Genomic DNA, 15,327 nt, shown 5'->3' with positions numbered 1-15,327 from the left:
TACTTGTGTATTGATTTTAAGAAAGGCATTAATGTTTATGGTTGGAGCAACGTGTACCTAAGCGATTATATGCAACGCAGGACAGGCTAGATAAACTAGTAATATCATCAACCATGTGTAGTTAACTAGTGATTATGATTGATTGATTGTTTTTTTATAAGATAAGTTTAATGCTAGCTAGCAACTTACCTTGGCTTCTTACTGCATTCGCGTAACAGGCAGGCTCCTCGTGGAGTGCAATGTAAAGCAGGTGGTAAGAGCGTTGGATTAGTTAACCGTAAGGTTGCAAGATTGAATCCCCGAGCTGACAAGGTAAAAATCTGTTGTTCTGCCCCTGAACAAGGCAGTTAACCCACCGTTCCTAGGCCATCATTGAAAATAAGAATGTGTTCTTAACTGACTTGCCTAGTTAAAAAAATATATACAATTTTAAAAAAAACGCCAAATCGGCATCCAAAAATACCGATTTCCGATTGTTATGAAAACTTGAAATCGGCCATTCCGATTAATCGGTCGACCTCTAGACTCCAGCCACCCTAGTCATAGACTGTTCTCTCTGCTCACGCACGACAAGCAGTACCAGAGCGCCAACTCAAGGTCCAAGAGGCTTCTAAACAGCTTCTACCCCCAAGCAATAAGACTCATGAACACCTAATCAAATGGCTACCCAGACTATTTGCATTGCTGCCCCCCCCTTTCACACCGCTGCTACTCTGTTGTTATCATCTATGCATAGTCACTTTAATAACTCTACCTACATGTACATATTACCTCAACTAACCGGTGCCCCCGCACATTGACTCTGTACCGGTACCCCCCTGTATATAGTCTCGCTATTGTTATTTTACTGCTGCTATTTAATTACTTGTTACTTTTATTTCTTATCCATATTTGTTTTTAAACTGCATTGTTGGTTAGGGGCCCGTAAGTAAGCATTTCACTGTATGGTCTACAGCTGTTGTATTTGGCGCATGTGACTAATACAATTTGGTGAGTGAGCAAAACAGGTGTCTGCAATCTATGACAATGATTAAGCCTACATTATATAGGCTAAATTACTCTATTATACTACTGTACTATACTGTACTGTATTGTATTGTACTATGCTACTGTACTCTATTCATTTATTTTACCTTTATTTAACTAGGCAAGTCAGTTAAGAACAAATTCTTTTTTTCAATGAAGGCCTACCAGGGAACAGTGGGTTAACTGCCTTGTTCAGGGGCAGAACGACAGATTTTTACCTTGTCAGCTCGGGGATTCGAGTCCAACGCTCTAACCACAAGGCTACCTGCCGCCCCTTGTACTACTAATGTACTACTGTACTATACTACTCTACTATATTACTGTACTATACTACTCTACTATGCTAATGTAGTATACTAAAGTACTACTGTACTATACTACTCTACTATATTACTGTGCTATACTACTATACCAATGTACTATACTACTCTACTATATTACTGTACTATACTACTCTACAATACTAATGTACCACTGTACTATACTACTCTACTATATTACTGTACTATACTGCTCTACTATACCAATGTACTACTGTACTATACTACTCTACTATATTACTGTACTATACTGCTCTACTATACCAATGTACTACTGTACTATACTATACTACTGTACTATCATAAGGTGAATGCACCAATTTGTAAGTCGCTCTGGATAAGAGCGTCTGCTAAATGACGTAAATGTAATGTAAATGTAATATTTGACTAGGGACAATTACTGGAAATTAGCATGAGCTAAAGTGTCATGGTGCAATGCATCTGACTGTTTATTTAATGTGACAATGTTTAATTGAATCTGTCCCAACTCAAAGGATAGAATAAATGAAATGTATACTCACGATCATGAGAGGCCATTCAGTGATGGAGATGTAGCCGTGAGTTCCTTTCATTACAACGTTTACTGGAAATATAAAGAGAGTATACATCAGCTATCCATAACGCAGAAAATAAATCAGGGTTACAACATTGAGCAATGTGATCAAAACAGTAGCCAATGTATTATTATTTTAAATCATTTCAATTAGTATTTTGGCTGACTAAGGAAAAGTAATTTCCATTTTGGTAAGCCTCACGGGCAAGTTTGACATTCAAGAACTGGGTCGTGTTCATTAGGGTAGATCATAACATTTTGCAACGGAAAACAAAAATGAGTCCAGCTAGCTAGTCACGCCCAGTTTCAGTAAATGTTCTTCTGTTAGTTCTGGTGGTCCCTCCCTGTTGTTTCAGTCTGTATTTTTCTGTTTGGTGCCTAACGAACACAACCCAGCTGAGGCGCATGGTGGTTAATGTAGCGAACCCACCAGTTAAATTCCAGTTAGCTTCCTGTTTGTTAGATTTAATCACCACCACAAACAGATAGGGGCCATCCTTCCACGTGGTGGCAATGACATCATCTTTAAGTGACACACTGGCGTTCTTCACACCGCTGACTTTGTCGTACTCCTCCATCGTCCAATTGGTGTAGTTTTCATCCGAACCCTGAGTAGGATTGAACCAACATTTGTTTTAAAAATTGCATTATGCAATGTATTTAGAAATCCCAGAAACTTAAGAGAATCTGAAAAGTGATAGCCTGGTCCCAGATCTCGTAGTGCATGCTGTATATGGCCAACGGCAACTCCTATGCTCATTGACAATGACCTTAGGAACTGGCAATAGCCGAAAGCAATAGCTGAATGAGTGTGTGCTAAAAAAGAGATGCAAACACCATGACCCCATCATAGCAGCTTACCGGTGCTGCCCCTTCCATGGGCGGGACAACTATCCGTGGTTCCACCTTGGCTTTCTGAAACAAAGTTGTCATAGTAAGTTGTTAGTAACTCAAACAACAAGTGCATTCGGAAAGTATTCAGACCCCTTGACCTTTTCCCACATTTTGTTACGTTACAGCCTTATTCTACAATTGATTAAATATTTCCCCCCCCCCTTACCAATCTACACACACACACACCCCATAATGACAAAGCAAAAACAGATGTATAAATTCTCTCATCAAGGACCGCTCTGTTCATCTTTCCCTCGATCCTGACTAGTCTCCCAGGCCCTGCTGCTGAAATACATCCCCAGAGCATGATGAGGCCATCACCATGCTTCACCGTAGGGATGGTGCCAGGTTTCCTCCAGACGTGACGCCTGACATTCAGGCCAAAGAGTTCAATCTTGGTTTCATCAGACCAGAGAATCTTGTTTCTCATGGTCTGAGAGTCCTTTAGGTGCCTTTTGGCAAACTCCAAGCGGGCTGTCATGTGCCTTTTACTGAAAAGTGACTTCCGTCTGGCCACTACCATAAAGGCCTGATTGTTGGAGTGCTGCTGAGAAGGTTGTCCTTCTGGAAGGTTCTCCCATCTCCACAGAGGAACTCTGGAGCTCGGTCAGAGTGACCATCGGGTTCTTGGTCACTTCCCTGACCAAGGCCCTTCTCTCCCAATTGCTCAGTTTGGCCGGACGACCAGCTCTAGGAAGAGTCTTGGTGGTTCCAAACTGCTTCCATTTAAGAATGATGGAGGGCATTGTCTTCTTGGGGACCTTCAATGCTGCAGAAATGTTTTGGTACCCTTCCCCAGATCTGTGCCTCGACACAATCCTGTCTTTGAGCTCTGCGGAGCGCTTGGTTTTTGCTCTGACATGCACCGTCAACTGTGGGACCTTATATAGACACGTGTGTGCCTTTCCAAATCATGTCCAATCAATTGAATTGACCACAGGTGGACTCCAATCAACTTGTAGAAACATCTCAATGATGATCAATGGAAACAGGATGCACCTGACCTCAATTTCGAGTGTCATAAAGGGTCCGAATACTTAAGTAAATAAGATATATATTTTTAATGCTTTTCACTTTGTCATTATGAGTTATTGTGTGTAGATTGATGAGGATTACATTTAAAAAAATCAATTTTAGAATAATGCTGTAACGTAACAAAATGTGGAAAAAGGGAAGGGGTGTGAATACTTTCTGAATGCACTGTATCCTTTTCAAACTATTGAGCCGACCCGAACAAAACTGTGGCTTGAATATTTTGTTTTCACCCTGTCCTTTTCAGTACGGTTCAAGCAACTATGGTAGCTGAGTAACCAGGACTGCTCAGTTCAGTCCAGTAGTGTGAAAAGCCCTGTAATGGAAGGTAACTCATGTACTGTATGTAACCTATAAGCCCTTACATTTAGCATTGGGAAGTATCGCACGTCATTGTTGCAGGTCAAGGGCTTGTGCTTGTGCTCAATGCATTCCCCTTGTCCTAGAGGGTTAGGATCCATACTCTGTCCTCGACTCAGTGGCGTCCTCTCATACATTTCCTTGAAAGTAATGATTTATATCAAAGTTCAGATATGTTTTATAAATACAATATTTATTAGTAATTGAATGTAGGGAGACATACATTTCCTTTGAGCAATGAGATTTAAAAGTAACTCCAAAAGCGCATATTAGTCAACTGGTAATTCACACCAACTATCAAAATGTGGTACTACCATAGGAATCCTAAACAAATGAAGGTAGTGATAATGAAAGATGACTATGGCAAACACTCACTGTCTGCTCCACACACCCATATCTGATTTCAACTTACAGACCAGGGGTAGGAAACTAGATTCGGCAACAGGCCGATTTTTGTCGGAGTGGAAGGCCGGAATATAACTATAATAATTTGTACACTGTAAATTGACCACAACTAAGCCCAAAAATGTATTTTTCTTTTCAAATACAATAATTTTATACCTTGATTACATTGAGTCACTATCACATATACATTCATTTTTTTCATGGGAATAATTGGGAACAGATTTCCTACATGAAACTCATTTTTTGCTGAATTCCTGGTGATTTTACTATTTATTTTTGTAGTAAAAACTTGGGAGCAAAACAAATTCTGGCCCCCGGGCCACCTGTTGCCGACCCCTGCTTTAGACTAACATGGTACTAGTAACTTACTAACTAGGCTAGTGCATGTACTTTACTTACCTCAATATTATTGAACTCGTTGTGACAGGGGTAGTATTTCAAGTACCATTGAATGGTAAAAGTCATCTCCTCTGGACATCCAAAGGACACAACTTTAAAAAAAATGTATATATAATAATTAAGTGTTACTAGGTATGTTTCCATCTAATTGGTAACAGATTTGTGAATATTCTAAAATCCACATAAATATGCACATTTTCCCATCAAATGGACCTGTTGCAGATAAAATGCTGTGTGTGATGACGTAGCGCACATAAAAAATTACTTTTGCGGTTAAATTCCCATGTACCGAAACAAAAAATACAAGTTAAATGGGTTTCCATCACATTCAATTCTACTGATGGTTGTCAAAAATAGCAAAATGTACCCACTCTGCTCGCAGATACAGTGTGGGTAGGATAGCCTAAATGATTAGATTATAATGGACAAAAAAAAAAGTGAGGTTTAGATTTATCAAAAGCCAAGCATCAATCATCATCTCTCCAGAATAAGTCCCTCGATATTTATTGGAAAGGATCATTAATCACTGCGTGCACTTTTACCACCGTGTGAAGTTCATTATAACGCATTTCATCTGTAGCACAAAAACAGCATTCTTTCCTGAGTCGTATTATCGCAGTACACAACATATCGCGTGACTGTTTACTTCGATATGATAGTGTAAAGACCCTGGGTTTATAAGCGTGGAAATCGACTCTGCCGGACGAGCATGACTTTGTGGCACAGTCGATAGCGCGCCGGACTTCGGGCTTGAAGGTCGAGGGTTCGAGACCTGATCCCTGCCTGCTGTTTCATTACAATAGTTATATCAATATTTGCGCATAAAGCATTTCTGTCGCCATGTCTTGCATTATTAATTTTGCCGACACAACAAGATCCCACCTTGTCTAGCGTATTTTGTTTTGTCGACGTTTGGAAAGTTGACTCACAAATTTTCCGTTTCCATCAGGCCTGTCGTGACATGTTTTATCTGACATGTACTTTACACGGATAAAAAGGTTGGATGGAAACATGGTTACTGAGGTAGTTCTTAGGGTGCTTTCATATCCCTTGATGATCCGGACTCTTTAGCGTTTGGTACTCTGACTGAAATTATCCCTGGACCTGCGTGAGTAGCGGCTGAGAGGAAGCTAGAGGTTTTACTCTGCCCACGAAAATAAGCCCACAAAGTAGGGCAGGGATCAAGATACTTAGGTTTGATACGATATGTATTGCGATTCGATACCGTGATTTTATTGCGATTCGATGTTCCAAACATATTTCTGCTGCAAGAGGACAAGAGAGAGCCATGAGGAAATGAGTTTTGATCAGTCATGGAAATAAAAGTCCTGAAAACAAATTGGCTCCCTTTAAAAAAATGGAGAACGAGCTATGAAGTGAATATTGGAATTTGTGACGGTACAGAAAACTAGCGATATTGTCAACAAGATAAATATTGGGATTTGGGGATTTTATTTTGAACTCTATATATCGTAACTATTTTTGATGGGAGGGGGGAATAGTTACATACTGGGATTCTACTATGTGAGGAATTTTTGTATGGAGTTCAATGAGTGTCGAATTTGGTCAACAACACAAAATTGCAAATTTGCTACGTGAGGCTTATTTGATCTAATAGAAGTCTTGTAACGGTTAGGTTGTTACAAATGCACTGATATACAGTACCAGTCAAAGGTTTGGACATACCTACTCAATCAAGGGTTTTTATTTGTACTATTTTCTACATTGTAGAATAATAGTGTAGACATCAAAACTATGAAATAATACATATGGAATCATATTTTATATTTGATTTTCTTCAAAGTAGCCACCCTTTGCCTTGATGACAGCTTTGCACACTCTTGGCATTCTCTCAATCAGCTTCATGATGTAGTCAGCTGGAATGCATTTCAATCAACAGGTGTGCCTTGTTAATTTGTGTAATTTCTTTCCTTCTTAATGCGTTTGAGCCAATCAGTTGTGTTGTGACAAGGTAAGGGTGGTATACAGAAGATAGCCCTATTTGGTAAAAGACCAAGTCCATATTATGGCAAGAACAGCTCAAATAAGCAAAGAGAAACAACAGTCCGTCATTACTTTAAGACATGAAGGTCATTCAATACAGAAAATGTCAAGAACTTTTAACGTTTCTTCAAGTGCAGTCTAAAAACCATCAAGCGCTATGATGAAACTGGCTCTCATGAGGAGTGCCACAGGAAAGGAAGACCCAGAGTTACCTCTACTGCAGAGGATACGTTCATTAGAGTTAACTGCACCTCAGATTGCAGCCCAAATAAATGCTTCAGAGTTCAAGTAACAGACATCAACTTTTCAGAGAAGACTGCGTGAAAATCAGACCTTCATGGTCGAATTGCTGCAAAGAAACCACAACAATAAGAAGAGACTTGCTTGGGCCAAGAAACACAAGCAACGGACATTAAACTGGTGGAATTTTGTCCTTTGGTCTGGAGTCCAAATTGGAGATTTTTGGTTCCAACCACCGTTTCTTCGTGAGAGGCAGAGTAGGTGAACAGATGATCTCTGCATGTGTGGTTTCCAACGTGAAGCATGGAGGTGGTGGTGTGACGGTGACAGTTTAATTTAGAATTCAAGGCACACTTAACCAGCATGGCTACCACAGCATTTTGCAGTGATACGCCATCGCATCTGGTTTGCGCTTAGTGGGACTATCATTTGTTTTTTCAACAGGACAATGACGCAAAACACACCTCCAGGCTGTGTAAGGGCTATTTGACCAAGAAGGACAGTGATGGAGTGCTGCATCAGATGACCTGGCCTCCACAAATCACCCAACCTCAACTCAATTGAGATGGTTTGGGATGAGTTGGACCGCAGAGAGAAGGAAAAGCAGCCAACAAGTGCTCTGCACATGTGGGAAGTCCTTCAAGATTGTTTGGAAAAGCATTCCTCATGAAGTTGGTTGAGAGAATGCCAAGAGTGTGCAAAGCTGTCATCAAGGCAAAGGGTGGCTACTTTGAAGAACCTCAAATATATTTTGATTTGTTTAACTTCTTATGGCTTGGGGGCAGTATTTTGACATCCGGATGAGAAGCGTGCCCAAAGTAAACTGCCTGTTACTCAGGCCCAGAACATAGGATAGAAAACACTCTGAAGTTTCCAAAACTGTTAAAATAATGTGTGAGTATAACAGAACTGATATGGCAGGCGAAAGCCTGAGGAAAATCCATCCAGGAAGTGGGATTTTTTTAATGTAGGTAGTTTTCAATTGAATGCCTATAGAATATCTAATGGGTTAGGACCCAGATTGCAGTTCCTATGGCTTCCACTAGATGTGAAGTCTTTAGACATTGTTTCAGGCTTGTTTTCTGAAAAATGAAGAAGAATGAGACCTTTCTGTCAGTGGACTGTAGAATCATGCAGTGCTGTGTTTGCGCGTGACCGAGTGCGCGCCCTTCGTTGTTTTTCCTTTCTATTGAATACGCTATTGTCCGGTTTAAATATTATCGATTATTTAGACAATTGACAACCTGAGGATTAATTATAAACATTGTTTGACATGTTACGATGAACTTGACTGGAACTATTAGGTTGTATTCGTCTGCATGTTTTGACCGCCTTTGAGCCAGTGGATTACTGAACAAAACGCGCCAACAAAACTGAGTTTTTGGGATATAAAGAGGGACTTTATCGAACAAAACTAACATTTATTGTGTAGCTGGGACTCTTGTGACTGCACCCATATGAAGATCTTCAAAGGTAAGTGATTAATTGTATCGTTATTTCTGACTTTTATAATTCCTTTACATGGTTGGAAAATGTTTGTATGCTTTTGTAAGCGGGGCGCTGGCCTCAGATAATCGCATGGTATGCTTTCGCCATAAAGCCTTTTTGATATCTGACAAAGCGGCTGAATTAACAAGAAGTTAATCTTTAAGCCGATGTATAACACTTGTATTTTTTATGAATGTTTATTATGACTATTTCTTTATTTTGAATTTGGCGCTCTGCAATTTCATCGGTTGTTGTCGAGGTGGGTCGCTAGCGGAACGCCTGCGCCAGAAAGGTTAACACTTTTTTGGTTACTACATGATTCCATATGTGTTGTTATTTCATAGTTTTGATGTCTTCACTATTATTCTACAATGTAGGAAATAGTAAAAAAGAAAAACCCTGGAATGTGTAGGTGTGTCTAAACTTTTGACTGATACTGTACGTGGCACTGATATACATTTCGTCAATTTATTAAAAAAAAGAAAAAAAACTATATTGGAGCTGTGCCTGTTTTCATAGAGATAGAGGACACGGATAAATCAAATAACATTTTAATGTCACAAGCACCCAGAATACAAGTGTAGATTACCATGAAATGCTTACTTACGAGCCCTTTCCCAACAATGCAGTTAAAAAGTAAGAACATTTACAAATAGATAAGAAAATAGTAACAATAAGAAATAACAATAACGAGGCTATATACAAAGAGTACCGGTACAGAGTCAGTGTACTGGGGTACGAGGTAGTTGGGTTGATTGAGTGAGGTAATATGTACATGTAGGTTTGGTTAGGTGATTGATTGAAGTACATGTAGGTAGGGGGTGAAATGCAGAAAGTCTGGGTAGCATTTTGATTAACTGTTCAGCAGTCTTAACGGATATAACCCTTTTTTTTTGCACAAATGAGGACTAAAAGAAACCCTAATAAAATAAAATCAAGCACGGACATTGCCATTGATGGTTTCCACTATTTTAAAATAGTGAACTTGGTGGGGACTCCTATGAGTTGGGAGAAATCAGCCACTGAAGAGAATTTACTACTTTAAAATAAAGATAGGCTCAATGGCGTTACCCATGCTGCAGACGCTATAATGGCACAGATATAAAGAGTACTCCATCCATCTCTATGGGCTGTTGTTCACATGCGCATCTGCCGTCTCAGTGGCTAGAATGGTCCCACCTGACCTCGCCTCCTCCTGCCTGCCTTCCATCTTTGAGAACATGCATTTGCATTGTTAAAAAGGTCACTTGACTATCTTTTCAATATAATAGGCAATCTTTGGTAGCGGGTCGAAGATCTAGAACCAGAGTACCAGGTATTGTGACAGGGCAGTGCGAGTCGCATGGAACCTTTTGAAGATTGTAAACAAGATAATGTCATATAGAATATGCATCTTGCAAATCGCACCCTGAAACGTTTATTTTCAGGTCTTGTGAAAGTGAAACATTCAGTAGAATTCTCACAAATGCTCGAGGAAACCGATTTTCATTTGTTTGACACCCTCAAGCGAGGCATTTCCCATATACAGTATGACATCAAACATAGGCTAATCTTACCTTTCAATTTGATATCAGTGTCTTTATACATGGATTTCCTCAAAAGCAATGGTCTTGAGGTCTGTGAAGAAGAGGGAACAGTGTTTCCATTGGCATTAGTTAGATAAACCGAGTAAGTCAGTCCTAACTCTAATGTAGTATAGGCCTAATGCCTAACAGGTCCTCTGTATCTCAGTTGGTAGAGCATTGCACTTGCAACGCCAGGATCGTGGGTTTGATTCCCGGGATCCCCCATACATACAGTTGAAGTCGGATGTTTACATAAACAAGTTTTAATGACTCCAACCTAAGTGTTTCAACCACTCCACACATTTCTTGTTAATTAACAAACTATAGTTTTGGCAAGTCGGTTTGGACATCCACTTTTGTGCATGACACAAATTATTTTTTCAACAACTGTTTACTGATTATTTCACTATCACCATTCCAGTGGGTCAGAAGTTCACATACACAAAGTTGACTTTGCCTTTAAACAGCTTGGAAAATTCCAGAAAATGATGTCGTGGCTTTTGAAGCTTCTGATAGGCTAATTTACATAATTTGAGACAATTGGAGGTGTACTTGTGGATGTATTTCAACGCCTACCTTCAAACTCAGTGCCTCTTTGCTTGACATCATGGGCAAATCAAAAGAAATCAGCCAAGACCTCAGAAAAAAATGTAGACCTCCACAAGTCTGGTTCATCCTTGGGAGCAATTTCCAAACGCCTGAAGGTACCACGTTCATCTGTACAAACAATAGTACGCAAGTATAAACACCATGGTACCACGCAGCCGTCATACCTCTCAGGAAGGAAACGCATTCTGTCTCCTAGAGACGAACGTACGTTGGTGTGAAAAGTGCAAATCAATCCCAGAACAACCGCAAAGGACCTTGTGAAGATGCTGGAGGAAACAGATACAAAAGTATCTATATCCACAGTAAAACCACTTCTATATCGACATAACCTGAAAGGCCGCTCAGCAAGGAAGCCACTGCTCCAAAACCGCCATAAAAAAGCCAGACTACAGTTTGCAACTGCACATGGGGACAAAGATTGTACTTTTTGGAGAAATGTCCTCTGGTCTGATGAAACAAACACAGAACTGTTTGGCCATAATGACCATCGTTATGTTTGGAGGAAAAAGGAGGAGGCTTGCAAGCCGAAGAATACCATCCCAACCGTGAAGCACGGGGGTGGCAGCATCATGTTGTGGGGGTGCTTTGCTGCAGGAGGGACTGGTGCACTTCACAAAATAGATGGCATCATGAGGGAAGAAAATTATGTGGATATATTGAAGCAACATCTCAAGACATCGGTCAGGAAGTTAAAGCTTGGTCGCAAATGGGTCTTTCAAATGGACAATGACCCCAAGCATACTTCCAAAGTTGTGGCAAAATGGCTTAAGGACAACACAGTCAAGGTATTAGAGTGGCCATCACAAAGCCCTGACCTCAATCCCACAGAACATTTGTGGGCAGAACTGAAAAAGTGTGTGTGAGCAAGGAGGCCTACAAACCAAAGTTACACCAGCTCTGTCAGGAGGAATGGGCCAAAATTCACTCAACTTATTGTGGGGAGCTTGTGGAAGGCTACCCAAAACATTTGACCCAAGTTAAACAATTTAAAGGAAATGCTACCAAATACTAATTGAGTGTATGTAAACTTCTGACCCACTGGGAATGTGATGAAATAAATAAAAGCTGAAATAAATCTCTATTCTGGCATTTCACATTCTTAAAATAAAAGTGGTGATCCTAACTGACCTAAGAAAGGGAATTTTTACTTGAATTAAATGTCAGGAATTGTGAAACTGAGTTTAAATGTATTTGGCTAAGGTGTATGTAAACTTCTGACTTCAACTGTATAATATATGCACCCATGACATTCAGTGATATGAGGAAACCCTATTCCCTCCATAAACCACAACACTCGTGTTCTCTCATCTGGGGCCGTATGTATCCAGCCTCTGAGTAAGAGTGATGATTTAGAATCCGTTTTGCTTTTTCAGATCGCGATAAATTAGATTACATTGGAAGGGGGACTTGATCCTTGACCAGCACTCATTCCTACTCATACACTTCATATAGGCCCTGGTAACCATTATTGGGAGTCCCTAGGCAGGCAATGGGCAGCTCTCACATTACTTTGCAACAGGATATGATGGAGGTCAGACACCTGACCACCTCCATGGAAAACTTAAACTCCCAATGAGCCTACCTCTCTTGTGCACTTGCTCACTTGCCCTTCACTGACTTGAAAGCAATTTACTGGTAGACCTTTTCAATTCATTGTACACGGTAGCTAGTCTACCAAATAGACTTGGCACAGCCCACATTCTAATCTGAAATTGAACTAGCTGAATGATTGGTAGACGTACGTTCTATCTGGGCTAAATTTCAGGCAATGATCTAACCCTGAGTACAGTGGTCTGTGTCTGATGTTTGTTTACATTTAGCTATGTAACTTTAGCTAGGTAGCTGCCTAACCGAGGTGTTTGGCCAAGAAATGTAGATATGAAGATCGGCAAACACTGCTTCTCCATTAAAAATCCCAGCTCAAGCTTGTAGGCGACGTTGTCTAGCTAAACTCATGCGCAGAAACACATAATCTCGTCTCGCGCCGAACTGCGCATGTGAACGCCGTCAAATCAAAAGGCACACTTTCGATAGTTGTTTTGACAAATGGAAACGTGTCAGTTTGTCACTTTCACGAGGTTGGAGAAATAACATGTTAATCTACTTAATACATTGTCTCGAATCTATGTGTCTTTAGATTGATAAAATTAACTAAGGAACCATGTTTCACTTCACTTATTGACTTCTCCAAACCCGGACCTGGTCTGCTTGGCAAGCGTTCCCGGAAGTTTCGCGATGTTGCGCCTCTGAGTTTAGAAACTCTGTGGCTACATCTTTCAACGATATCGGGTTAGTGAGCCTATGCTATCTAGCTAGCAGACAAAACATTAATGTTTGCTACAACGGCTTGTGCATATCGATAAAGTCTGAATCTGTCCAGGAAAATGCATTATTAATCAATAATGTTCAATTTTATGAACAGAAAAACGCCCCCTGCATCCAAACCCATGCTAACTGGCTAGCTAGGTAGGTTGGATTGCTAGCCAGTTAGTTGAAATTAATCGCACGATTGTTCTTGCTAGCTAACTATATTACATATTTTAATACTCACATTGACAACTGTAATTCTCCATTGTCCAGGTTCTGGAGCTGCCATCACCCCGCTATTTACATCTCCTAGTAAAAGAATCCCTGCCAAATAAAGGAGCCAGGTTTTCACTGAGCTAGCCGTGCTGTTCCACGTCCTCACACGTACAGAAGCAGCCATGTTTTCAGCATGTGGTATAGCTGGGGCGACTAGCTAACTCACCTGAGTGGAAGTAACGTCACGCACATGCTTATGTTTGAGTTGACGTTTTGGCATCAGATGCATTGAACCATACACCATGTTAAGCAGTGCCAGTGACCATGTATATACTGTATTAACCCTAGTGTGGTGTTCGGGTCTGTGGGACCCATTTTCAATGTATACTAGAAGACAAATGATACAATTAATTATTTTTTCACCTGCCACTCATTGGCCTTGGCTCATTTTCTGTGAAGAACATGTAAAATAACACATTTTCATTGAGTGCACACTGTTTACCCCCCTACACATTTATATTACATATGTGGTGTTCGTGTCCACCTGCCTTTCTGCCTGTCTCCCACTTTTCTCGCACTCTTTACCCTTTGTAGTGTGTGAAACTATAAAATGTACTGCGAGAACCTGCACAATGTTATTACATTACATTATTTCGATACATTATAAAAAAGTCGGTATTTTGCCACACTCTACCTCAGCCAGGTGCAAATTGGGGGAGGGACACCACAAATAAATAGCTTTGCATGTGTGGCTCCTTACCACAATCAATCAGTATGGCAAATATTATCTCTGATCAGAGGGCCTTAGAAAAATGTTTTGCAGGGAGAGAAGCTAGTGTGGAAGGAGTGTCTTCCACTTTGGAAAATGAAGAAATTTCCGAATATGAGGATCATGTCTCTGTCAATTTGAAGTCTGACAGTGAGTTGGAAGAAGAGGATGAGATTGACCTGACCCTCAGCCAGCCCCAGGACCAGCCCGTCGGCAGCCAACCCCAGGACCAGCCCGTCAGCAACAAGCTCATCAGCAGCCTGCAGGAGGGCAAGAAGATTCTTGCCCTCCTGGTTGCATCCTTATCACATTGGCGGTCATGCGGGGTGGCTGCCAATGTAATAAGGATGCAACCAGGGCCGACGAGGATGGTGGTTACTCATGTGCAGGACATAAAGTCTTCTTTTGAACTGTTCATCCCAGACACCATCCAGAAAATTATTCTGGACTGCATTAATTTGGAGGGAAGGCGTGTTTTTGGAGAGAGGTGGAAGGAGATGGACCAAACTCATTTACATGCAAATGTTGGGGTTCTTATCCTTTCTGCTGTTTTCATATCCAATGGGGAATCTACAGAATCCCTGTGGGATGTAGAAACTGGCAGAGAACTCTTCCGTGCAAAACTGTCACTGGAAAACGTCCACATTATTTCCAGGATTATCCGCTGCGATAACCGAGACACCAGACCAGCTCGGCGGCAGAGAGACAAGCTAGCTGCAATCAGGTCAGTATGGGACAAGTGGGTGGACCACCTTCCCCTGTTTTACAACCCTGGGCCCAACGTTACTGTTGATGAGCAGCTTATGCCATTTAAGGGCCGCTGCCCCTTTCAGGCAGTACATACCATCTAAACCCACAAAATATGGAATCAAGATCTGTGCTGCCTGTGATGCTGCTTCATCATATGCGTGGGACATGCAAGTGTATACAGGGAAGCCAGATGGAGGAGCTCCTGAGAAGAACCAAGGGATGCGGGTTGTCCTGGATGTGACACAGGGACTCTGTGGCCACAACATCACATGCAATAACTTTTTTACTTCACACAAGCTGGGACAGGAGCTCCTCAAGAGGAAGCTGACAATGGTAGGACCAGTAAGAAAAAACAAGCCAGAGATCCCACCTCAGCTGTTGAATACATGG

General features: G+C 41.0%; 1 protein-coding gene across 2 annotated transcripts in view; it reads right to left on the bottom strand.

Moving 5' to 3' along the window:
* tmem87b (transmembrane protein 87B) overlaps window positions 1-13,867 on the bottom strand; it is a 29,435-nt gene extending 15,568 nt beyond the window's left edge. The window contains exons 1-7 of one of the 2 annotated variants that reach the window (XM_014180001.2): window positions 13,447-13,867; window positions 10,278-10,338; window positions 4,990-5,081; window positions 4,191-4,325; window positions 2,761-2,814; window positions 2,330-2,507; window positions 1,868-1,929 (exon numbers count right to left, since the gene is read on the bottom strand). In XM_014180001.2, coding sequence (XP_014035476.1) covers window positions 1,868-1,929; window positions 2,330-2,507; window positions 2,761-2,814; window positions 4,191-4,325; window positions 4,990-5,081; window positions 10,278-10,338; window positions 13,447-13,602 — 738 coding nt within the window. In that variant the 5' untranslated portion in view covers window positions 13,603-13,867. The remainder of the gene's footprint in view (window positions 1-1,867; window positions 1,930-2,329; window positions 2,508-2,760; window positions 2,815-4,190; window positions 4,326-4,989; window positions 5,082-10,277; window positions 10,339-13,446) is intronic. The other variant, XM_014180000.2, reaches the window with a different exon arrangement.
* Between the last annotated feature and the right edge of the window lie 1,460 nt (window positions 13,868-15,327).

This window comes from Salmo salar, chromosome ssa28 (genome assembly GCF_905237065.1).
Source record: "Salmo salar chromosome ssa28, Ssal_v3.1, whole genome shotgun sequence".
Lineage (NCBI taxonomy): Eukaryota > Metazoa > Chordata > Actinopteri > Salmoniformes > Salmonidae > Salmo > Salmo salar.
The sequence above is the reverse complement of the archived record's forward strand: the minus strand, read 5'-3'. Positions and strand labels throughout refer to the sequence as shown.